The 25000-nt window shown below is 44.4% G+C and overlaps 1 protein-coding gene across 2 annotated transcripts in view; it reads right to left on the bottom strand.

The window, feature by feature from the left end:
- gse1b (Gse1 coiled-coil protein b) overlaps positions 1-25000 on the bottom strand; it is a 158416-nt gene that overhangs the window by 99431 nt on the left and 33985 nt on the right. For both annotated transcript variants that reach the window (XM_068731219.1, XM_068731217.1), the window contains exon 2: positions 12731-12872. In XM_068731219.1, coding sequence (XP_068587320.1) covers positions 12731-12872 — 142 coding nt within the window. The remainder of the gene's footprint in view (positions 1-12730; positions 12873-25000) is intronic.

Below are 25000 nucleotides of genomic sequence, written 5' to 3'. Positions count from 1 at the left end.
CCTGCATATGGGGCATCAGGACAATAATGAAATCAAGCTGATCTGATATGTTCTCTGGGATTAACACAATACGGTGACCCCTGCATAAACCCAGGCACACACCATCAGCTTTAAACTGCAAGATCTGAGAGTTAGCAAGGCAAGAGGGAGGGATGGGAAGGAGGGGAGTGTAAGACGAAGGGACGGGAAGGGAGGCAGCGCTAAGAGTGTAGCACCTCATAAATTGCTAAGAAGAAGACGTGAAGCAGGTGCTGTGTTAATGCTCTAGGAGGTGTGGGCCTACCCGATGTGCCCTTTCTCACTCTCTTTCTCTCACTCACATAATCAATGGAGCACAAAGCATACAATGTATCATAGGCTCTTCTAGAGTGGAAAATGACAAATGTTATATTCAAATAAACACGTAAAGTTGGATAATGAGGAACAGAAAAGGTCTACATGAATGTATGTATTTCTCTTTATGTGCACATAAGTGTCAATTAGTCACTGATAATGACAGCACAGTGTACACAGCTAAAGCCTGCACCTCTGTTCTGCAGCAGCTTCATCTGTCACTGCTGCTGTCACACTTCAAAGCCCAAAGCATATTGAGCTGTTTTTCATTGTTTAAAAGTGGAGTGGGAGGAGATCTTTACCGAAAGCCTGGAGGAAAGCACTATTAAGTCTCTGCTGTTCTTTGCCTGACAATCTTATAACTTCTAGAAATGACAAAGCCTTCTTCTCAAAACACAACAACCAACCCTACGCCCCTCACACACGCATACACCAACACATTCCCTTGACAATTCCATCCCAGCAGGCTCCACTCAGCCTTTATTCATTTTTTATATATATCACCTCCTGTGAGTCTATTGCTCGGCACGCAGCAATCGCTGCACTTAACCCATTATGCTAGGTAACGCTCCCCAGAATGGTCGCTCCCTCCCCGGGATGAATTATTAACTTCCTCCACATCCCGCCATTTATCACTGAGCCCCATCGAGCAGAACGGGAGAACCATTGCTCATATCCATGGCAACAAGGGCCCATTTGTGCAGCAGTTGGATGCTGCTGATGATGAGGGGAGAGATGAGGAAGGGGACGAAGAAAGAAGACAAATAATACCTGCTTTTATCTAGCTCTCTATTGTTAAGATCAGCTCATGCCCCTATCTTTTCACTTGATTTTTCTTCCTCTTCTACTGTTATCCTTCTTTTTACAACCTCTACGTGCCGCCCTTTGCCTCTTCCTCACTTACTCCGCTCGCCTTATGCATGCCACTCGTCCCTCTCCTCAAGTCTGAGATGGCAGCAGTAAGGCTAATTAGATCAGAGCTTTTCTCTTGTCTCCATGGAGATGAATCATACAGTCAGGGTGACAGTCTGAGCCTTAGCACTACATGGTAACCTAATCAGAACGTTTGAACCCAAGCCAGAGCGGCAGCATAACCTAATAATACCAACATGAACCTGCATTGACCTGCATCCCTGTGCACAGTAGTGCACGCAGATGGGGGTGATGGGCAGGTCTGGTTAAACACACCAGGTCACATCCCAGGATGTGCTAGTGTGTCTGCAAATGTGCATGAGCAAGTGTCTGAGCTTGAGAGGAGAAAGCCCTCACAGGTGTCCTAATTCATGAGCAATCGCAGCTCATGAATAATTAAACACAAAATGCAAATCTGCTCCTTTGATCATTTACATTCATGTCTAACAGAATTAATTAATCAAACAAACCTTTTCTTTATCCCCAGTGGAATTGAAAAAACAGCAGTCGGAGCACACAAAAACACATACACACTCACAGGCAGACAAGTATACAAAAAAAAAACACACAGTAAACAAGTTTACTAATCACACCATTTAGCCACATCTGAAGATGAACAAAATTCTGTGTGCTGAGCAAGTTAGTACGACTCAACCTTGGACCAACCACATGGTGAAGGTGACTTAGTATCTCTTCATGTGAGATTACTCTAATCTCCTCTAGTAGCTACACCTACTGTATGCAAATGCAGTTTGCACAAAAACATGTAGCGATGCAAGCATAAGGTCTATGGTGAACGATAACCAGGTGTGTTTCTGTGATAGTAAGAACAGTATGTTGTTGTTACGTCTCACCAGCAGATACAGATCACACTGCACCTTCTGCTGCAACATACACACAACATTCATAGACGTGCAAGGAAACTACAAGCTAACTCATATGATACTCAACACAAAGAGAACTTTGCTGTTTTTTTCTGTTGAGATTGTGAGACAGATGGTTGCTAATGGTTCTGACAGATAACACAACCACACAAATACACACAGAGAAGACACACAAACCACAGCAGGCTGATGAGGATTTCATAGGCTTTGTGATATGCGCACTCTGAGAGATGGACCTTATAAACAGCCACTCTTCCGCTGACCTCTTGTTTATAGCAACAGTATCATACGCAGAGCAAAAGCTCATAAAGAAAGAAACCGATCTGCCTCCCTCCTCCTCCCTATCTGTCCAGATCGCTGTCTCTCTGTCTCAGCTCTTTCTCAATTAGCGGCCCTCTCCTTCACTTAACCTGCTGCCTCGCCAAACCAACTCCTCTCTTTCTCTTAATAGGTCTGTTGGTATGCAGCACACACTTCAGGCCTCACAAACACAGACTCCACACACAGGCAAACTGCTATGAGTCTCTGCCAGCTCCATTCCCCTCCTGTCACACCCTTTTGTCATCAATTTCTCCTCGATAACAGTGAGAGGCACGTCTGACTTATGGAGGATATCAATATCTCCAACTTAAAGGGTAGGAGAGAGGGGAGCACACCTAAGGCTTCTTTTAGGACACCTCGTAAAGCTAAATGATAGTTGAAGGGGACGGGAGGAAAAGCGAGTGCTGGATGTTAATGTGATGGCAGGGAGCCGTAAATAACTAAGATACAGATCTACGGCATGTGTGTGATGTTTGCGTGTAAGGTATGTCCGCAGTATTACGAAGGTTAAAAAGGACTGAGCGGTTGACCGAATGATCACCTGCTGTATACAGAATGTGTGTATTTGATGATTTATGTGGTTGACAATGTGTGTTATCCACTGGCTCATCCTACTAGGGGATTTATGCTAACTGCCAGTGTCCGACGTGTTTAAAACTGGGCTGTAAATAGCTGTCCATCTCCGCTGACATTGACAAACTGTCCATAAACCTGCCACCTAGGACAGTTTCAGTCACACAGGACAGGACAGGCCAGGCAGCCATTAAACTATCAGTTTACACTAAGAAGGGAGGAGTGTGTGTGTGTGTGTGTGTGTGTGTGTGTGTGTGTGTGTGTGTGTGTGTGTGTGTGCCAATGTATATGTTGGAGGTGGGGGGCTGTGCTGAATGCATTAGAGTGCCTCCAAGAGAATTAAATGTTATGCAAGAAGAGTGTGGTGTGAGGGCAGGGCGCTGCATGCATCTAAATATTCATGAGGCCGCTAAAGGGTACAGGTTGACACAGGTTGAGATTCTTGTAAACAAATATATCGCACCATGGTTAGGCCTTTGACACATACACACATGCAGCTGTACAGACGTACACACACACACACACACACACACACACACACACACACACACACACACACACAAAGAGGTGCTTCTGAATGAGGTCAAGGAGTCAGTGTTGAACTGAGGAGAGGATCAATGGAGCTCTGAGTGTTTGTGCGCCTCTTGCCTCCCTCCCACTCTCCACCTATCGTCTTTCTCTCTCTTCCACTCTATTTCTCCCTTATTTTCCTCATAAACACAACCACCAGTACTTGCACACATACAATGGAGCAGCAGCCTTTACAACAGGACATCTGTAAACATCCATAAACTCCAACAAATGCACAGAAATGCAAGCACTGTTCTGCTAAATGCCATCTCTGGTATAGCTGTCAGCACTGTATGAGTAGGTCTGGACGTGTCCCAGAGGCTGTGTTCATTCTACTGTGGAAGATCTATGGCTGGTGACTCCAACTCACTGGCACCCCACTAGCAATAGCACGGATGTGATAGGCAGATGAAAAGAGAACAAGGCAGTGACAGAACGACAAGCAGAGGAGAGGCTGAGAGAACATGTAAAGGACAAAATGCTTTCTTCCCTGGTTGGGAGCATCTCATTTTTTCTCATTAGGGGAACTCATCTGAGCTCAGAGGATAAAAGGAGGACTGATAGCCGGTATTTCTCTCTCACTCCATCTCTCCTCTCCCTCTTTTTCTCCCACTGTGCACATGCAACCTAATTAATTACACCCTACCATCGCTTTGCTACAACAACCATTGTCAGCTAATTAACGGCACGCCTCAATCATGACCCCACTTCAAGGGTTCTGGATGTGTTTGTGTGAGTGTGAGATAGAGAGATGGAGGAGGAAAAGTATATGTGGGATATGCAGTGGAGAGACAGAAAAAAAAGCAGCAGGAGAGAGGAAGGGGTGGGGCTGAGAAAATGAAAGAAACAAATGGATGAAATGTGGCTAATAGGAATTGGTGAGAATGGCAGAGGAAAAAAAAAAAAAAAAAAAGATGGAGAGGATGAGCACTTTGATTTGACAGACAGATGCTCAAGAGAGGAGAGGAGCGAGGGGGCCAGGAGATAGATGGAGCACCTCCTCTCCATGCCCTGCTGGACTCTATCAGCCAGCCTGGAGCCAGAGAAGCTGGTGGGGAGTCCCAACTATGGGGTGTCTCACCCCGGACACGTCACTCTCAATCCCTCCCAAGCCTGCCTGAGCCTGGCCAGACCTCAGCGCTGCTGCAGCCTGCTAGCCAGGCTCCATGGCTCCTACTGCCCCAAACACAGTCATACTGATCGTATCAGAGAGAAAGACGGAGTGAGGCAGGGCTTATGAAAACACACATAGGCTGTACAAGCTGAAAACCACGTACACCACATGTAACATCGTCATGGTTGAATTGAGATCGAGAGAAGTTAAGGGAGAGAGACAGAGAGGGAGGGAGCTATAATTTGTTTAGTGTATGTGATTGCATTAGTGTAAGGGTCATATTATTCTTCACCCACGTCACACACACAGAAAGCTGAAGCCCAGTGGGGCAATCATAACATTAATAGTGCTTGACTGGGCCTAGACAGGCACACACACACACACACACACACACACACACACACACACACATTGTAATCTGCTCAACAGTTTATGTGGAGAATGAGGACAGAAGGATGGGGAATGAGAAGATGAGGTGAAAAACAGAAAAGGGGAACTACAGAGGAAGTAAAATATACGAAATGAAGATGAGCTAAAAATGTCACAGAATTTACAGTTGACAGTGCTCAGTGATTATAATTAACCACCTGTCAATGTATTCTCACGACCGATTAATTAATATTGTTAAAGACATTATGAAAAACCAAGTAACTGATTACTATTGAAAATACATCCACAAGATGCCCTTGGCACACAAGATAAAATCTTCATATTTCATCTTTCAAAATAAAAAGATCTGTATAATTATTTTGCCTTGGATGATGGTTGATCCTCAGAAGAAGTAATAACAAGGTCAGGGAAGCTAAAACAGGTCATTTTAAGAAATATTTCTGTCAGGTTGTTTACGCTATTAGTAGGTTAGAAAAGAGCTATTGGACAGGATAAGTCAATATACATTACTGCAACTTTTAAAAGGAATTTTTGTGCGCCAAGGTGCTTGAAAGAAAATGTCAATAAAGACAAGAGGTGAAAGTGATTTCTCAATGTTATTAACATTTCATAGATGTTAAACCACCCGAAAATGTTGGTTGAATAATGATACATTTATAAAAACCCTTAATTATTTACTGTAATCCCCGTCTGCAGTTGGGCTCATCAACAAAGCCCAGGACCCCCACTGACTCGGACTCCCCAGGACAATTACTTAGAGTTACACACCTTTGCACAACTCTACTACACTTGACACTTTAATAACATAGTTGTTTTAAACATAGTCTTAATTTCTTTGTTTGTTTCACATATGTTATTGCAAATGTTCATATTTTCTCTTTTAAAATTATGTCTTTTACTATTGCACTATATTTATTACACGCACAAATCACCAAGCCAAATTCCTTCTATGTGTAACGTAATTGGCGATAAAATTGTTTCTGATTCTGATTCTGTAATCCATTTTAAATTTCTACTAAAGACAAATTTAAGACACAGTTTGCCTTCTTCGTAATACAATCAGGATTAGAAACAAAGTTACCTCTAGACTTTGCCACTAGAATACCATAAATAGGAAATGTAAAAAAAGAAAAAGACAAAAGAACGACAAAGAAAGAGTGAAAGTGAAACAGAATGTACTAGTAATGGCCCAAAAGCAGAGTAGAGAGGCCATGTTCGCTGTCAGCCATTAACATGGCCAGGACTAAATTATTCACTGCACTCCGTCACCTTATACAAGCCTGGGCTAACTCAGACTAAAGAGGGCTGTGTGTGTGTGTGTATGCCTGTGAATACGTGTGCATGTGTATGTGTGCGTTTGCATGAATATGTGAATGAGCAGTGGCTTGTAGGAGGTAAAGAAGGATTCCTTTAAAGAAGGGGCTCAGTATTGCCATCCTGTGGCTAGAACAAGTAAGATACTGTGTATAATTAGAAGCTGTGCACACACACACACACACACACACACACACACATAACCGGAATAAGAAATGGGTTTAAATGAGTCTGAAAAACCTGCATGCAAATAGTGTACAAGCTCCAACCTTTAGATGCCCTTTGAGTGTTATGTGCAGTGACAAGCACAAACATCTACACAAACATACAAGCACATCCATTGTGAGCACACGTAAAAAGACAAGGAACCGTTTTGTGTAGAGGAAGCTGATTTCCATGCAGCCTGCTGGTTTTTCTATGGAACAGGAGAGGCTGGTTAGCAGGAGCAGCTGGGCAAACAATACAACCTCACCTGGAGTCATTTACATGGGGTGTGTGTGTGTGTGTGTGTGTGTGTGTGTGTGTGTGTGTGTGTGTGTGTGCAGTTGTTATGTTGAGAGGGGTGTCTCCTGTTGCTGCTCTTCATCATCATGTTCCTGAAAGTGCCGTTGGCAAGGAAACCAGATAGAGAGAGAGAGAGAGAGAGAGAGAGAGAGAGAGAGAGAGAGAGAGAGAGAGAGAGAGAGAGAGAGAGAGAGAGAGAGAGATGAGAGACAAGTCAAGGAGCACAGTTTTGGGTGAGAGCGAGACGAAATGGGGAAGAAAAGGCAGACAAATGAGAGAGGAAAAATAAAAGCAGAGGATCTTGGAGGAGAGTGGTGGGGGAGGGGGTGGAGGTGGCAGTTATGGGGGGATGGTTCAAGGGAGAGAGTGGAGGGAGTTAACAGAGGGGAGGCAAAGAGCATGTGACAGTGTGACCCATGTCTTCCACTGACAAGCTTTATTACAGTCCCACCTGCAGAGACAGCAAAAAGCACTTAGCCTAAGCCAAGTCATCTGACAGTGGAGGATAGTTTGAGAGGAGAGAGGGATCGACGAGAATAAAGGAAGAAGGGAGAGAGAGAGAGGGTGGAGGAGGAGACGGGCAAGCTGGGTGGGAGAAAGGGATGATTGTAGTCATGGGGTTGCAGATTGGGAGGGAGAGAAAAGGTGATATAAAGGAAAAAGAAGGAAAGGGGAATGAGAAGACAAAAAGAACAAAACGAGCACAAGGTAAAACAGAAGTTAAGGAGCGTTTCAAATATTCATCCTCATTTGTTAAGCTAACAATACTGATGGTACTGTTTTCATTTATAAATGTTCCTCTGTATAAAACACTTTCACCCAAATATGGATTGGCTCACCTCTACAGTTCTTTTGAGGCTGTGGTTTGTTGTGGTGCTGTATTACATTGTTGGCTGTAAATTAAAAAAGACAGATACTAACAGCTGTGAGTGTGCAGGCAGTCAGGCTTAATCCTGCTTGAACACCGGTTTCCTTTGTGAGGCTAAAGGTCAGTCTGTAGGTCTCTCACTAAGTGGTCATTTTTTTCAGGGCTACTGCTTAAACATGTCTGTAACCTGACCTCGCTGCTCTATGCTCTGAGCATTAACCTCACATCAGGTGGCCTCACCAAAGCCTAAAAATAACTTCTCCCAAACCCAAAAGAGGAATTATTTGGTCAGAATCGCACAAAGTTTAAGTTTCATTATACGTACTGTATAATGCAGGCAAATATTCAGCCTTGAATAATATAACACACTCAGCTTTATGCTGTCATCATTTAGTGCAATTCATGCAACTTGTGAGAAGGAAATAATTATGGGGATGAAATGAAGAGAGGTTTATTACTTCCTGAACGTCGACAGCTCGCATCTATTAGCCCTGCAGCCTGCTGATGTATCTGCTGATGAGCTATGGCCAAGTAATGACGTGCTCTGCTGGCTGTGAATCCATAGGTCTCTCCCTAAGTCTACTCTCTCTGGCTCCCAGACTCTAGATGGAAAACCACACTCACTAAATCAAACCCATCCGGAGGGAAGACGAGAAAGAGAGCGAGGGGGGAGAGGGGGTTAACGGCCTGTTTCTCAGCCTTTTCGGAGAGAGGAATGTGTTGGAAAGGGTACAAATCAGCCAGAAGTGATTGCACAATAAGGTTAGTGTGACCAGAGGAGAATCCTGACTCAAATGGCAGACACGCACAAACACACACGCACGGAAACAAACACATTAAGCACACACATGCAAACACAGTGAGGGATTGAGTCGGGGCACAACCCCGTGCCCACCCTGTGAGTGGCTAATAACCAAGGCACAGTGCCAAACCCACTGTCTCCTGACTAATTCCCCCATGCCCGCCAGGACTGGCGCCACACTGCTGAACAGAGCTCTGTTTCTCAAAAATCCTGTGATCATTACATTACTGAATTACTCAAATAGATGGATGAGCAAACAACCACACAGGCCATCTAGCTCGCTTGCCCCCTGAAGGAAGGACATAATGGAACAGACAATGGGAATACTGTGAATTAATATTTGTTTGTTGAGACCAACTCCCCTCACTTAACACACACATACACCTCAACGCCCACTCTGCTGGGCTGGAAAAAGAGGTCAGTGAGGTGACGCTTTGCCAAGCGTGGCGCTGCCAAGAGACTCTGTATACCCTGGTCTCCAGTGGCATTTTAATCGTACGTACACGTACACGTACACACACACACACACACACACACACACACACACACACACACACACACACACACACACACACACACACACACACACACACACACACACACACTTCCATCTGCTGTGCTTCATGGGAGCGGTGGCAAGCTTGTCATTGCCATTCGAAGTTAGCCCACCCTCCTGTCATCCCTACTGAGGGGGACAAAAGAAAAGAAGAAAAGAGAGGGAGGAGGGGGAGGGGGGCAAGCAGCGGCATTCCTCTCCATGCCTCCTCTGTCACCCTCTGATCTCTCTCTCCAAACACATCCCCTGTCATCTCTCCATTCAGTGTCCTTGTCCTCCTCTCACCATCTTCCCCATACCTTCCTTCCCCACCCCCAAGCACACTGCTCCTGTCATCCCTCGTCTCCATTCTTTCTGTGCGCGGCTACTCTCATCCCTCCACCTGCTGCTCCGTTCTCTGGACAAGAGATACAAGGATGGACGGCTGTAATCACCTTCTCATGGAAAGACTTTTCCTCCTTTAATGTGTGTGTGTAGGTGTGTGTGTGTGTGTGTGTGTGTGTGTGTGTGTGTGTGTGTGTGTGTGTGTGTGTGTGTGTGTGTATGTGCAATTGTAACATGTCTGTTTATGGATTGAACCTCACTGCTGTGTTCTCCATGCAAGACTCTTAATGTGAAATGTTAACCACAACAGCTGAAGCAACAGCTCAGATATTGATCCTTCTTTCAAGCAAAGGCGGGTTGCCAGATACTGTGAACCACCCCCTCTTTGTGCCACAACCAGCACCCACACCCCATCTTCAGTGATGCTCCATGCTCCCACAGGGGCTAATTGTAATTGTATTGAACTGGCCAGCAGCCAAGCGCACTAGACTGCCAAGTCTGCCAAGTCCAGCTGTGCTGTTGCAATCAAAACACACTCACAGTCTATCGCATGACAATCACATCATCAGCATGCGTAATTCTAAGAGACACACATTAAGTACATAAAAACATAAACATACATATCGCTAAAGGCATTTGCTCAGCATGACAAGATTGAGGAGAGAAGGCTGTGATAAAGCAGTAGAAGGAAACGTTTAAATAAATGTTGGAAAAGGCTAATTTCACATAAGCGGTAAGAGTGGTAGCTGCTTTAACAATGCAGACAAATAGAAGCATAATGGTACAAATTCGCTTACCATATAGTTTACTCTTTATATTAGTCCTGTGGCCCTTTCCCTATATTAGATGTCTAAGCAGACAGTATAGCAGGGAGGTTCACCTTGATCCTTTACCACTATTAGTGATGTATTAATTGTATGGTGTTTTGAGCCTGAGTGACTGCTGATGTATATAAACTGTTCATCAATGTGTTCACATGTCCACAGACCTGAAGCACATTGTGGTCAGCCCAGATGTCACATCCTCCCCACTCCAGTCTGTTTCCTGTCTGATAGGGCCTTGACGGGCCATAACATGTTGGGACATTTGAAATGAGAAATGGGAGATCTTGTCTCCGTATATATGGAAATATCCTTATTTTACATACTGAAATTCTTCAACACCAGAGATTAGAACCAGATTAAAACCCAGACTGCAGTGGACATCAATTGTCTAAAATCGTAAGTCTCTCCCTTCAGATTAACTTTGTTGTATTGGGGGCCCATTTAATGATTTAAACCCAACTGTGTTATGATCATGATGGATTGTGCACCTCTATCTATTCTGTGTGAACACCGCAAGCGTGTCTTGTGTCAGGTTTCTAGCCTGAACGGAGGAAATGGGCCGTGTCATGTCAGCGTGAGCCGCAGCGCACCACGCATGATGGAGAGCACTTAAATAACTCATGAAAACTCGCTCTCAACCCACACTGGACCACTGGGAGGAACGTTCAGTCTTCTGCGTGTATGTGTGTCTGTGGGTGTGCGGCGGCCCTGTTTTGTCATGACTGCTTAACCAGGTGCCTTTGGGAGTTGTGGTTGAGCTGGTGTGCCTGTATGTGTGCGTGTCGGTTCAGTTGGAGAGAGAGCTTGAGATGAGTTTCTGTAAACGACAGAGGGGCCCTCATGGCTAAACAGAAATAGCCTTAGAGAAAGGAGAGAGACTGGCGTGAGCAGGGATGTGGCGAGCAAGAGAGAAAGATAGAGCAGAAGGAGAGAAAGTGAAAGGTGAGGGTAGAGTTGTTAAGAAAATGAGATTTCCATAACTCCTGTGTTTATAAGTGTAAAGTGTAAAAAAAAAGAGAGAAAGAATGGTAATAGATACACAGTCGAAAGGCAGTCCAGCTGCACTGATAAGAGGAGACAGCAGCACTTTTTACATAAACGCATTGAGCTCCAAAACCCACTGTAGCGATGGCCTCCCTTGGGGCATACTCACACACATACACACTTGCATGTCACTTATTTTTTGTGTCTGACCCTGCTTCATCATGCCATCTTCCAACTCATCTCTCAGTCTCATTTGATCACCATCATCCCGTCCGTCACCAGCATGCCAAACAAATTGCTCATTCATCTATCTGGACGAACACTCTACTGATGAAAGTGAAATGACCATAATGCCTATAATCCATTGCCTGGTCGAGGGAAGAAACTACCTGATCATTGGTTCCTGAAGTGGAACCTTAGATTAGCAACAGAAGAAAAAAAGAGTGCGGCATGCTGTGTGAGCATGTGCACTTGTGTGTGAACAAATGTAGGGTTTCAGAGTCTTTGTGTGTACGTTTTGTGGGCAGGTTGGATTTGCATTGGTGACAATTAAAAGCAGCTTCAGTTAAACAACAATGCACTGAAAGGAGGTGAAGGGACCAGATCACCTGCACATTTGCAAAACAAACTGCAGGGAAATCGTTATCTCCATCTGGTTTCACACAGCAGCATGTATAGGTTGACAGTTGCAATGACAAAAGATGGAAAACAAAGGATTGCTATCGTAGATATACATAGATAAAATAGAATGGTGGTGGAGGAGTGTGGTTGAAGAGTTACAAGAGGATGAAATGTTTAGGAGACATGACATCACAAGTCTGAATAGAAGAACTCATGAGATTTATTTTTTAACTCTTTGATGACCGAGCTGCCTCAGACCTTATCTCATTTACTGCAGGGGTCTCACTGCTTCCTGTGTTGCCACACAACAGGGTCAAAAGGACACCTCACACAGGAAATAGGAAGCAGAGATAAGATGCCCGTTAAGTGAAGAGATGTATATTCAGAGGAAATGGCTTGTTCTTCGTAGCTGAATGATGAAGGATCAACCAACACATTTACTACTGCATGTTCTGAGTGAGCGTCTCTCTCACAGTTCTGGCCTCACAGAGTGATGAGATTAAGAAATGTAAACAAATATAACAAATATGTCAGATAATACTGCTAGTGATTGGAGAATGGCCACGGATGATATTTAATTGCAGCGGTCTGTACAAACATCTATCAAAGATTACATTGGTGTGAAGTGAAATGTTATCGTCTCCACAATCACATCCTATGAACAGGATTTCCAGTGAACCAGAATGCATTACTTTAGGAGACAGCACTAAAAAAAGAGGTAAAAGAAAGATGAAGACAGAGGAGAGTAGCGTAAAAAATGGCTCATACAAGATAAAGCTTATAAAACATAAAAACATTGTAGACAGTGATCTGGCATGAGGGAGAGCTATACTCACTGGAAAGTGGGTGGTCAGCTCGGTCAGCTTTCTCTGGCTCTAAGGTCACCGGGTGAGAAGGAGTGTGGTCACCTGCAGGCTGCGAAGGCCCCGAGTCCACCTCCTTACTGGCTTCAGCCGCACTCTCAATCACAGTACATGCCTGAAAGATATAAAGACATAATTAACATACAAGAGATAAAGGGATACTTTTGATAGTACAACATCCTTATTTAAGAGAGAGTTGGAGCTCGTGGTTTAAAATTGAATCAATGAGTGACTTTAATGTAAGTCCACTAGTCTAGTTACAGATTCTAAGGGGTGCCCTGACAATGTTATACAGAACAAAAATATTCCACCATTATTAGTGTGCAACAGAATTACTGAGACCCAAACAGAAAAAAACACTGATGGTGCAAATATAGCAATTAACTGCTGATGTAGCCCGTCATTGGTGCAACCATTTTTAGCTGCTGTCACAGCACTCAGATTTCTGCTATAAAAAGACAACAACTAAAGGGGATGCAGCGCTGGGTGAAGAAGTGTCCCTTCCCTGAAGTGACAGAGCCGTACAACAGACAGACGGAGGGACAGAATCAAAGACAGAGAGAGACAGAGAAAGAGAAAGAGTTTTCCTGACAGCCCAAGTCTGTTTGGATGTGCTCTACTCTGCTCCTCTCCACAGCTGAAAGAGGAAAGAGGGATGAGCCTTCAGGAGAGAGACAAGCTGACCATGAAAAGCAGAGGGAGAAGCAGAGGGTGGCTGTCAGTGTGGAGAGAGAGAGAGAGAACTGCGGGAGAGTTTAGAAGAGTCTGTGATGGCTCCCTCCATTGAAGAGCAGCAGAGAGACAGGCAGGGGAGGTGCAGTGCATCTTAAGACAAAAAGGCACCCTGGGCTGATGAAATATACATAGCTCTCAGCTGGAGACAGAGACACGGAGCGACAGAGCGGAGGAGGGCCCTGAAGACTGACGAGACTCCGCAACCCCTCCTAAACACACACTGCTAAAAATAAAACACACAGACACATTCCTAATGACTTGTCATGAGGAGCCAGGGGGGAAGTAGTTAGTGCTTTTTTTTCTTGCTTTTTTTGAGTGTGTGTTTGTGCATACACAGTGTGTGCGTGCAGTCACACACACACACACACACACACACACACACACACACACACACACACACACACACACACACACACACACACGCAGGTGTGTGAGCATCAAGGTGCATCAGTGCTTCCTCCTACAGTCATGGACTGAGTGGGTAAAACCACAATAGAAGCTATGACACAAAAACGTGTTTCAGCTGTTGGCCCATAATCCACTTCCTGGTCAGTGTTTTTTTTTTTCATTTCACGTTTGTATCAACTGCCTCTCTCCGAACTGCCCACCTGCACTCTCTTTAAGCCCAGACAGCCACAGTTAAAAAAACATTTAAACACACCTCACTTAACAATAAATTCACCTTTTGTTCAAGTTAACGATCCACCTCTCCCACGCACTCTCATTAATGGCTATGCCACTGAAGTATTGGGATTCTCTGTGTATTTGTGTATGTGTTACCAGAGACTGGGGATATTCACTTCTTTGCTTTGTCGAGTTTCTCTACTTATCTTATTCTCCTCATGAGACGTGTTGGGTGTGCCTCCCCAGTCTGTATCCCACCCCAGGTGTAAGCAAAAAAATAAAAAAATGGAGGTAAATAGTCATGTCTGAGCCTGGGGATTACCTCTACTCTATAAAATATACACAACAAACATGCCTCAGGTTTCCTAACCTCTGCTCTCGTCGGTCTTGTGCCGTCTTTTTTCTAAATCTTTCTCTCTTTGTTTGAGTTAAAGTGCACACATGAGGGGCTTGTTTATGAATTCCCCACACGGAACATTTAACTGTGAAAGAAAGGATAAAGAGAGGAAAGTGTCTGAAATGCTCTTTTAGGTCAGGGCAATGAGCCTTTCTAACCTAATCACTGAGATATTGTTGCTTCTCTTGTCCACAATTAGATGGTGGAAAGTAAGACTCAACATACCTTAAAGAACAAGCTGGGATGGCAACATTTGATGGTATGCATGTAGCTGTTGCCATCATTGCTCCCAAATGACTCATCTATGCCCATATAATTAGGGAGAGGCATGATTACTTATAGTATGTCATGCTACATAACATTGTTACTGTGGACACAATAGTTATGAGCTTAACAAGACTAGAAGTTTAAAAAAGCTGTACATAGACACAGCAATGCTTTGAGCTAAATGTCAACACTGTGACAATGTTAGTGACGTTTAGCTAGTAATGTTTGCCTTTTCCATCATTAGCGCAGCTAATATTATCATGCTGACATTTGCTAATTAGCATTAAACACAAAGTACAGCTGGAGCTCATAGTCATTTTTGCAGGTATTTGGTTATAGCCAAAGTATTGGACAAATTAACATGTTTACCTGATGATGGCCATACATGTAAAGTTTGTCAATGCCAAAGTGGGACTGAATACAACCAAAATAAATATTACTATATAAATTTAAACTGTGTCTGAGTTTATATTCACACTTCATATGTGCCCTTTGAATAGAGCAGGAACAGACCAGGAACATGTAAGATGCAGCGCAGGAGTCATGAGGTGAAACGAGAAGGATCTCGAGAGGTAGTACTAATTGAGGTTAATTCCACAGATCAGCCTTATCTCCTCTAATCGGTAAGGAGGAAGTTGAAGTAATGGATGATGTTGCAGGACACAGTGAGAGCCCGCCAGCAGAAATCACACAGCAGTGAGGATTGTCTGCCCCCAAAGGATCCCAAGATATTAGCAGCTAAGTGCAGATCTTGATGTGCAGCTGCAGATAAACAGAGAGTCCGGAGAGCCCTACAGGCTTGCGCAGGGAAAAGTGTGAGTGCTTGTGTGCGTGTACAAGTGTGTTCGAGAGAAAGAGAGAGGCTTGTCAATCAACACAGTTGCAACCTCTCTAGTCATCTGCCTGTCTCAACCCACGTCTCACCTATCAACCTCTCGAAGCAGTGCTGACACGGTCTTGCACACAAGCAGCCTACTCTGGACTCAATATCACTTCCTAGTAGTGACACTCGAGGAGTGATGGGGCGATACACATGCACATCACCCAGACACACATACACCCTCTCACAATAACTCCCTTTGTCGCTTTCTATCGCTCTCACATGCACACACACAATCATTGTGACCTAACCCAGGCCTCTCCAGGGACAAGCTCTTTCATCACGTCATTGTCCGTCGATACTTGAGCCCTGCACAACATCTGCAGTTCAACACCTACCAGATTCATTAAGGAGGAGGACGGAGTCAGAAGAGAAAGGATACATCGATAAACTGAGGAGGTGTCCACACGTGTGTGTGCGCGTGTGTCACCAGGGGCCAGGGCCATCCATAAACACTGCTGACAGTCTAGACAGGAAATACACTTGAGGATGTCGATAAGTTAGTCAGCGGGGGTGAGGATAGATCAATAGGAACACAGGATGATGTCAGTGGCTGCAGATGAGATCACCTGAGACGACTAAGGATCTACATATGAGTTTTTAAGTTAAATTAACTATGTTATCACACAGTGTTGCATATAATCTGTGTTACGGGAACTATGGAGAGAGAAAGGAATTGAATAATTGTTTACTACAGGAAATTATAATTTCAACGAGCTGAAGAATAGAATAAGACTTTTGAAAGACCTTCATGCAATAAATCATGTAACTATTCCTCAGTTTCCTCTGGTGCCATGCATGTCCAGCTGTTGGATAGTGCATGTCACTGCACTGGCATTACCAGTTGAATACCTTTTGTTACATAATGTCATGACATGTTCATTCATGTGAAAATGCCACAGATTATAGCTTTAACATTATTGGGGGAAAAAACACCTCCAGAGGCATACAATGAGATTTGGCAAAATGATGAAGATGAAGCTGATTTCTCCCACAGGACGTGACTGCCCTATATCACGTTTTGCCTTTCTTACCATGGTGTTGAGTGCGAGTGCCTGTGTGTGCGCACGCTCGGGCCGATGTGTGTTTGCGTGTGTTCTCAGCTCTACTGACATTTCTTCAAACGTGGTTGACATTTCCAGGGGATTTGAAGATTTGATCCCTTCTGTGTTTGAAGAGTTGTGTGCTGCCCTCCTCAAAACACTGAGGGAAACGCTGCAGCAGAGCCGGCAGTGTGCCCTGCCTTCAGGGCCTTACTCTACAGCATTTGGAGCAGCCTGTTCTCATTCACCCGAAGAGTGATCAGGAGAAGACCTGCACTATACACTGCCTGCCTTTTAGAGATAACTGGTTCACTGCTTGGTCTTTTACTTAGTCTTGCTGTTTTCCCCTGAGCTGTGGAGTGTTTCCGCTTCTCTCAACTGAGGCAGAAAAGCTATCACCAAAAGATATGAGAGAGGAAAGTAGATAGAAATGGTGTGGGAGGGAAGGAGGGAGGGAGAGATAGGAAGAACGTGTGAGAGAAGGAGAGAGAGATCCATTTCTCCTGCTACAGGCTGGTTAGTGGAGCGAACTGACACAGACTGACATCTCTCTTTCAGGGAGGCCGAGTTAAAAAGAGCCTCACTACTCTTTGTCCATTACTCTCTCTCTCTCTCGCCAACCTTCCCTCTTCTTACTCTTTCGGCTGTCCTGCCCTCTCTGTCTCTGCCCACCCTGCGGCTCCCATGTCTTGTTTTTTTCTGCCCGGATGGACTCTGCAACAGTCCTGTCCTAGCCTGGGGCTCAAATTACACCCCACCACCCTGTGCTGGCCACACATGCACACACAAACACAGATACACACACGCAAGCCCATACAGTAGCCATGAGGAGGCCCAGGGCCCAAACACAGGTCAGGCTTGGGTCAGTCAAGGGCAGAAGGACAGGAAGCCTCACAGAATCAATGCTGATCAAAGTCTGATCTGAGGGCCGATGGATAGACCCAACAACACAATAGACACAAATAGAACATGCATGTAGAGGTGCACACATGCACCAACTATCCTTTCAGCCATCTTTAGCCAGTTCCCTTTTCAATATAAACCGATACTCTTAAGGACTTTTAAAAGTTTACTGAACATGTAAAAAATGCAAAAACATATAGATATACAGCTGGAATAGTAACCCCACAGCTACAAAATGTACAATATCATCAAAATTCATCATGTAGTATATTGCTTAACTTGCTTTCACCCAAAATAAACCACTTGCACAGTTGACTATGGATAGCCAAATAAAATATGTCTTTTAACTGCAACACTAGAACTGATGCTGGACATGACCATAGAGCAAACATTACAATTGCTAATAAGATTAGGACTGAATCAGCAGTACATTTTCAGTCTAACCACAACGCACACACAAGCAAAAGCATACTCCCCCGCAGTACAGGATACTGTAGGTCAGTGTATCAGCCAGAGTGGGTGCTGATCTGACCTCAGTGCTCACTATCTTCCTGTCATTCAACGGCAGTGATGTTATGGTTGTAAAACATGTGCATCCTGATAGAGAGTGGAGCTCAAAGAAAGGGAAAGACAGAATTTGATGTAGCCCAGTAAACATTTGGTCACTTCCTGGGTTAGTTTGTCCCCGGGAACAGGATGCATGGGTACAAATGCCTCAATAACTATGTGATACTTTATTGATCCATGTAGGGCGTTGTTTTCCTTTTTAGTTTATCTTCAGAAGTCAAATTATCTACTATTTGAGACATTTGAGAGTTTTTTTTATTGAGACTTAGATAGGTTAAACCTGCAGTTTGGTGCAGGGTGAGGAGAAGCTATATGGATGTCAATAAATCAAGAGAAATGCTCCTTCATGGCACTACAGTGTGTCCTTGGGCTAGCGTTCCAAATACATAAATGCACTTAATCCTACCCAGCCTCAGACAATGCTTTATACACAATAAGTGTGTGCAGACAGGTAGTCACACGTATACGCAAAGACACACACACACATACACACAGACATAGCTTGTGACGACTGCAGGGCTGCGTCTTTCTCCCAAGTCTGTTGGGAACTCTAACAGGAAGAGGGTAAGTGCTATCGATTGGCTTCTTCCTGCTGAGCCTGGCTGTCAGAGCAAAAACAATTTGACCGTTTGACCGCAGCACTAACTACATGTACACACACGCACACACACAGGGCTTGTCTTTCAGTTCCTCTAGGATTTGAGGATACACCTGAAGCACTTCAGTACCAAGTACTTTCGTGTTAATGTGTGAGTGAAGAAGGTTTGTAGCCATAAAAAGCAGACTTGCACAAATTATTAATAGCAGATAATACAACTATTATTAGGCACTAGTAGTGATAAGCCATGCTGGTCAATCTGGCAATGTGTAATTGCCTTCAGGCCATGACCATACAAAGGATTAAGCGGGTAGAGAAAATTAATGAATCAAGTTATTTAGCATTTCCTTTAATAAATAAAAAAAGTGAAGCTACAACATCATCTATGTTTGTTATCCTTTACATGCTTCCAGTCTGTTCCTGAAAATAACAGTGTGCGTGTCGTGTGTACTGCTTATTGCTTGAGCATGTATTCATGTAGCAAGAAAAGCTGGTATGTAGACAGATACGGGTCAATATGAAACACTCCTCTGGGGAACACTGTGACATTATGAACAGAAATCTCTGCTGCACTCGGCTCTCTTCGATGGCATTTAGATACGAGGCAAAGGAGATATGGAGGGATACAAATCAGGAGGAGGGATAAGTGGAAGGGCAGATAAACAGATGGACGGAGACAGAGAGGCTGCTCGTTGCAGTTTTACAAAATCAAAGGGAGGGATGGAAGAAGAAACCAGTGGCATGTAAGTGTAAGTGTAAGTTAGCTGACACTCTTTGTTTCCAGCTATAGATAAATACCTTATTTAACATAAATTAACGTATACCTTGATGTGCAGAAGTAAACAGATTTGCCTCGGCCTCTAACACAAATATGAGTTGTGGCATAGAGGAAATAGAATAGGCCACTGTTCCTTTTATTTAGTTGTGGCAAACTGTTTTTGGAAGTATGAGAGACTAGTTTGGGACGAATGACAAAGACTTTTTCTTTATTCTTTAACCAAAAAACGGCCCACTGAGATAAAGAAAAAAGAAATTTCCTGGCTGTGACCAAACATACAACGCAGACTACTTAATTAAATAAGAAGAGAATTATCACCAAACAACAATAAAAAAGATAATTTAAGAAATGTTTTATTTTAGTTTTTAAGGGGCAATCCTGAGACACAGAGAAACAATCAACATAATTGTATTGTTACTATTAATATAATATTCTTTCCTCTCATAGTTTTCTGCCAAGCTGAAGTATACAGTCATAGTAAAACTCACTGTGGTACCATTTTATCTGCAATGATTTAGCACATTATATCAAAAGGGCCAGTGTAAATATGAACATCTTCAATATTAACCATATTTGTATCAAAATGTCATTCTTTTATGTAAAGGCTTTATTGCTCCATTTAATGGTAAATGTGAAAGGCTGGTGTCAGCCAAAAACACTGCTGCACTCATATATCTGTTGTCAGGCCCCAGGAAAATATATACAGTAGGTAATATATACAGCCGAGCACAGCAAAACAACTCTATTCTCCAGAGGGAGAAGAAAGTGGGGAGACAGCGAGAACAAGATAGAGAGAGAGAGATAGATAGATAGAAAAGAAGAGAGAGAGAGAGAGAGAGAGAGAGAGAGAGAGAGAGAGAGAGAGAGAGAGAGAGAGAGAGAGAGAGAGAGAGAAGCACAAAGGGCTGTTTTCTGCTGGGTGGGTAAAGTGTGTCCAGGGGGCAGCTGAGTGAGCACACACAACACAAAGCCTGTCATTAGTCCCAGCTTTCTGCAGACACAACAAACGTGTAACAAAATGTGAGTGTGTGTGTGTGTGTGTGTGTGTGTGTGTGTGTGTGTGTGTGAGAGTGAATGAGAGAGAGAGAGAAAGAGAGAGAGAGAGAGAGAGAGAGAGAGAGAGGATGACGATGCGTGCATGTGCGCCTTTGGGCGTGCGTTGAGGTTTTGTGCATATGTGTGGACTTTCAGACATTGACAAAAGACTGTGTTGTTGTGCTTGTCTTCTCTGATGTACAACTCCTTCAGGATCACAGCCCTGTGCAGTCAATACTTGCCCTGCTTGTTTGAGTGAATGTGCGTGTGAGATCAGTTGCAATGTATAGATCTCCCCCGCACCCTCCTCCCCTTTTCTTCCCCTCCCCTCCCGTTTACTCTTCTCTCTTCCTCTGACACCGCCACACACACCGCCTCCTGTCTACCAGCTGCCACTTTGCAGGCATTCATCAGAGCTATGATTAGTGAGTGGAGGAATGTCTTGTAGCTACAGCCGACTCCTCACCCCGACCCTGACCTTTCACCTCTGGGCAACCCTGGACGACCCCGGGTCACAGCAGCTGCTTTTACACTGTGCCGACACACTCCATTAGGCCCGACACCTGCTTCTACACACATTGAATCACTGTGAAACACACACACACACATGCACAGAAACACTTGCACACACAAAGATGCAAAGGATGGAAGCAGAAGCAAGATTCAAAACAGTCACTTATGCACAGGCACACACACACACACACACACACACACACAGACAAACACAATGGCCTTTACACATGCTAATGCAGTAAGGCGGCCCTTTTATGAGATTACACAGTCATTACAGTGAAAGGGTCATGAGGAGCACCTGTAGCTGAGCGGCTCCACAGTCTATCAAGAGCCTGTGTGCATGTCTGTGTGTGTGTGTGTGTGTGTGTGTGTGTGTGTGTGTGTGTGTGTGTGTGCGTGTGAGAAAACAGCAAAAGAATAAAAGAGTGTGACACACATACCGTTTAAACTGAAGTATAAGCAGACCTTGACAAGCGATATAGAGCCAATACTAGAGCCATTCAGTGGACACTGTGCATATGTTCTGTGTGCAGTAAGACACTCTTTGTATGAGTGAGTGTTTCTCTCCCTGTGTGTGTGTGTGTGTGTGTGTGTGTGTGTGTGTGTGTGTGTGTGTGTGTGTGTGTGTGTGTGTGTGTGTGTGTGTGTGTGCCTGTGTGTGGGCCCCAGGCTGACTCTGACAGCTCAGTGCTAGCCATCTGCTGGCAGTCACACCAAGAGAAAGCAACTGCAGCCAAACAATGGAGAGCAATGACAGGCCAGGATTTGTGTGTGCGTGGACGTGTGTGTGCACTTTGGTGTGGTGTGCGCGTTTTCCCTTCAAAGATCCAAATGAGTCCCTCTCTATGAGCATGTGCAGAGGGGCGTGGCTGTTGTTGATAGGCTGTCTCTGTTACCAGGCGATAGATTAACAAGCCCAAATGGCCATCTGAGCAGGATAGATAGCATGGGCGAGTGTGGGCTCACATTTTTTTTTTTTTCTGTTTCACTTGCTGTCTGCCTACTGCCTGTTTGTATGTCTGTCCATCCCCTTTTCTATTTTATCTTCTCTCTCCCTCTGGCTCTCCCTCTGTCTCTCTTTCAATTGAAGGCGAGGTGGATGTGCACTACCAAGCTTCGGTTTGTTCATAAAATTCACATACAATTTACTTTCCAACGTTTCTTTGTGTGTGTATGCAGGCTTCTCGCCTTCTAACATACAGTATGTTTGTCAACCTCTCCCTATTTATCTCTTTCTCTCTGCAGGTAGAGTGCCATCGTGAATGCAGACAGATGGTCAGGTGTTGGGAGGAAGCTGGCTTGCCTGGATTTGACACACCAGTCTGACAGCAAGCATCATCCAGCTGGGGAGAGGCCTACAGTGCCTCCTCGAAAGAGAATGCCAGGTGGCCAAGATACAGGCTGCTGGTCTCCTGAAGCCACTACGCACATAACTCTCTAGTCACTATTCTGCTATGTTACCACCAAGCACAACACAGGGCTGTTTCCGACTAAGAAATATAGATAAGATACAGACCACAAACCAGAAGTGAAAAGGAAAATGGCCAAATAACGACAGGAGGCAAATGGCTGACTATGAAAAGAATCCCTCTCCCTGCACTCCATTTGAAGAGGAGTATTTGTGCCCATGTGCATATGCCTATTTGTGAGTGTTGCTTTGGCCATCCATGCCTTTGTATGGCAGCACTTCAAAAGCAGCCTTCGGTAAGTTTCTGCTCTTCCACCTCCTGCTGCTCCTAGTTTGTGTGTATGTTTGTTTGTGAGTGCAAGTGGAACAGTGCCTCCTGTAGCTGGGGGCTATGGCTGATCACCACTACCGCAGCGAGGCTGGCATGTCATGCCCGTTGGCGCACTTACAGGGCACACCTATTTACACAGGCCCAGACTGAATGGCAGGCATTGTCTGGGTGAGAATGCAACATTTAAGCTCCTGATTAAGGCAGAACAAAGCCCTGAGGGGCAAGAGTGATGAATGCATGGAGCGAGGGAGGGAGAGAGCCAGAGAGGGAGGGAGGAAGAGATGAAGGGAGACAGGGAAGGGAGGCTCTGTAAAGGGGAATCTCATCTGCTGTTGCTGCGGGAAGGCGAGACGGGATGGCGAAATTGAGAGAGGAGGGGAAGGGAAGGCGACGAATTGGCAGCGATGTAAGGGACTAGAAGAGAGGCAGGTAGTGTATTGAGAAGGAGGTAGAAGAGAATTGAGATAGGAGGTAAAGAGAGAAGCAGGTAAGGATGAAAAGAAAAGGTAGGAAAGGAACCAAGAGGGAGGCAGGGAGGAAAAGATGAAGTGGGGGATGAGCAGAGAGGCAAGAGATAAAAAGACAACAGAGCGAGAGCCAAGCAGAGAAGTAAAGAAAGAGAAGAGAGGTGTGAGCTACTGGCGAGGTATACTCACTGATAAAGAGGAAGTGATGCTACATTGTCACAACAATGAGGTAGATAGACAGATAGCGCCCCCTCATGGTACTTGTGCACTAATGTGCTCTCCACCCTGCCCCCTCTTGTCCAGGGAGTTAACAGCAGGCAAGAAGGAGAGAAGCCCATCATTGTGCACATTTTCTAATCAATTAAAATGCTAATAAGCTCATTTGGGCACTGGTATTATAAATTACATTTTACACGTACATGTGAAGAATGCTCCTCCGGTGGAACAAAAACAACTGTGATAGAGGAGGCATCAGTGGAAAAATTCATCTCTTGATTTTGAGGGATGTATACACGGCCCCATGAAGTGGTGTGTGTGTGTGTGTGTGTGTGTGTGTGTGTGTGTGTGTGTGTGTGTGTGTGTGTGTGTGTTCAGGTGCATGTGTGCGTGTACACTTAGTGACACCTTGGCAGCGTATGGGCACAAACAGAATGTGTATGACAAGGGGTGAGCTGCTCCCCGAGTGTGTATGTATCCTAGCAACAAGACAGACGTAGTAGCAGTGCAGTGAGCAGCTGGTAGAATAGGACACAGAGGCCATGATGGATTTATCAAAACGTGTGTGTGTGTGTGTGTGTGTGTGTGTGTGTGTGTGTGTGTGTGTGTGTGTGTGTGTGTGTGTGTGTGTGTGTGTGTGTGTGTGTGATAACATTTAACAGCTGTGAGAGGTTTAGGTGTGTCTGTGTGTGTGCACATGCTATGCATCCATGCATGTTTAACGCTTAAAAACTCACCACCGTGTCAAGCCGCCAATTGCGGTGATAACATCCAACAGTTTCCATAGATGATTCACGCAAGATCCATTAATACTTACTTAAAGTAAATCACATTTTGGTTGGTTTGGTCTGTTGTTTCTGAGCATATTTTAAAGTAGACAGCAGAATTGAGGGATAAATTGGCATTAACAGAATGTCGAAAGTCCAACCATTTAAAGCAAGCAATCTATGAATAAACTAAACACAGGCACTGCCCTCAAACACATTTGGAGGAAGTTTAGACCCCCAAAAGTGGCTGGCACAACACTTTCCATGCTAAAAATGGAAGAGTTATTTAAAAACAAAGGCATGATGGTTAAGTCTTGCATTCTTCATCTGAAGGTGAGGAAATGCTTGCTGGCCCAAAACTTCCTGCAGCCTTCGCCACAGATTTTAAACATCAAGTGTCCGTTTACAGGCCTTGTATACCACTGCATATATGAAATCAAGCCTTTTGTGGCTCCTGAGGGAGCTGCACAAAGTCTGATAAATTGTCTCAAGTTATGTCACCTGTGTCAGTTGGTGTTGAAAACTACAAGTTTGAAAATAAAAAAATCTGTGGTTGTGAAGTTAGAAAGAGGCGAGCTTAACAGACCTCTGTACTCGGCTCCTCATCTCTGCTGAAGGCTACATGAGCTGCTACTAGCATAACACAAACAAATCTCTAATCAAACTGGTCAAGTTGCATTGTGGGTAATGTGGCCAAGGTTAGGACAAGTAAGA

This window comes from Cebidichthys violaceus, unplaced genomic scaffold, assembly GCF_023349555.1.
Source record: "Cebidichthys violaceus isolate CVI_PGR_0920_01 unplaced genomic scaffold, fCebVio1.0.p SCAF_5, whole genome shotgun sequence".
Taxonomy (NCBI): domain Eukaryota; kingdom Metazoa; phylum Chordata; class Actinopteri; order Perciformes; family Stichaeidae; genus Cebidichthys; species Cebidichthys violaceus.
Note: the sequence above shows the minus strand (reverse complement) of the source record. Positions and strands in the feature narration are given on the sequence as shown.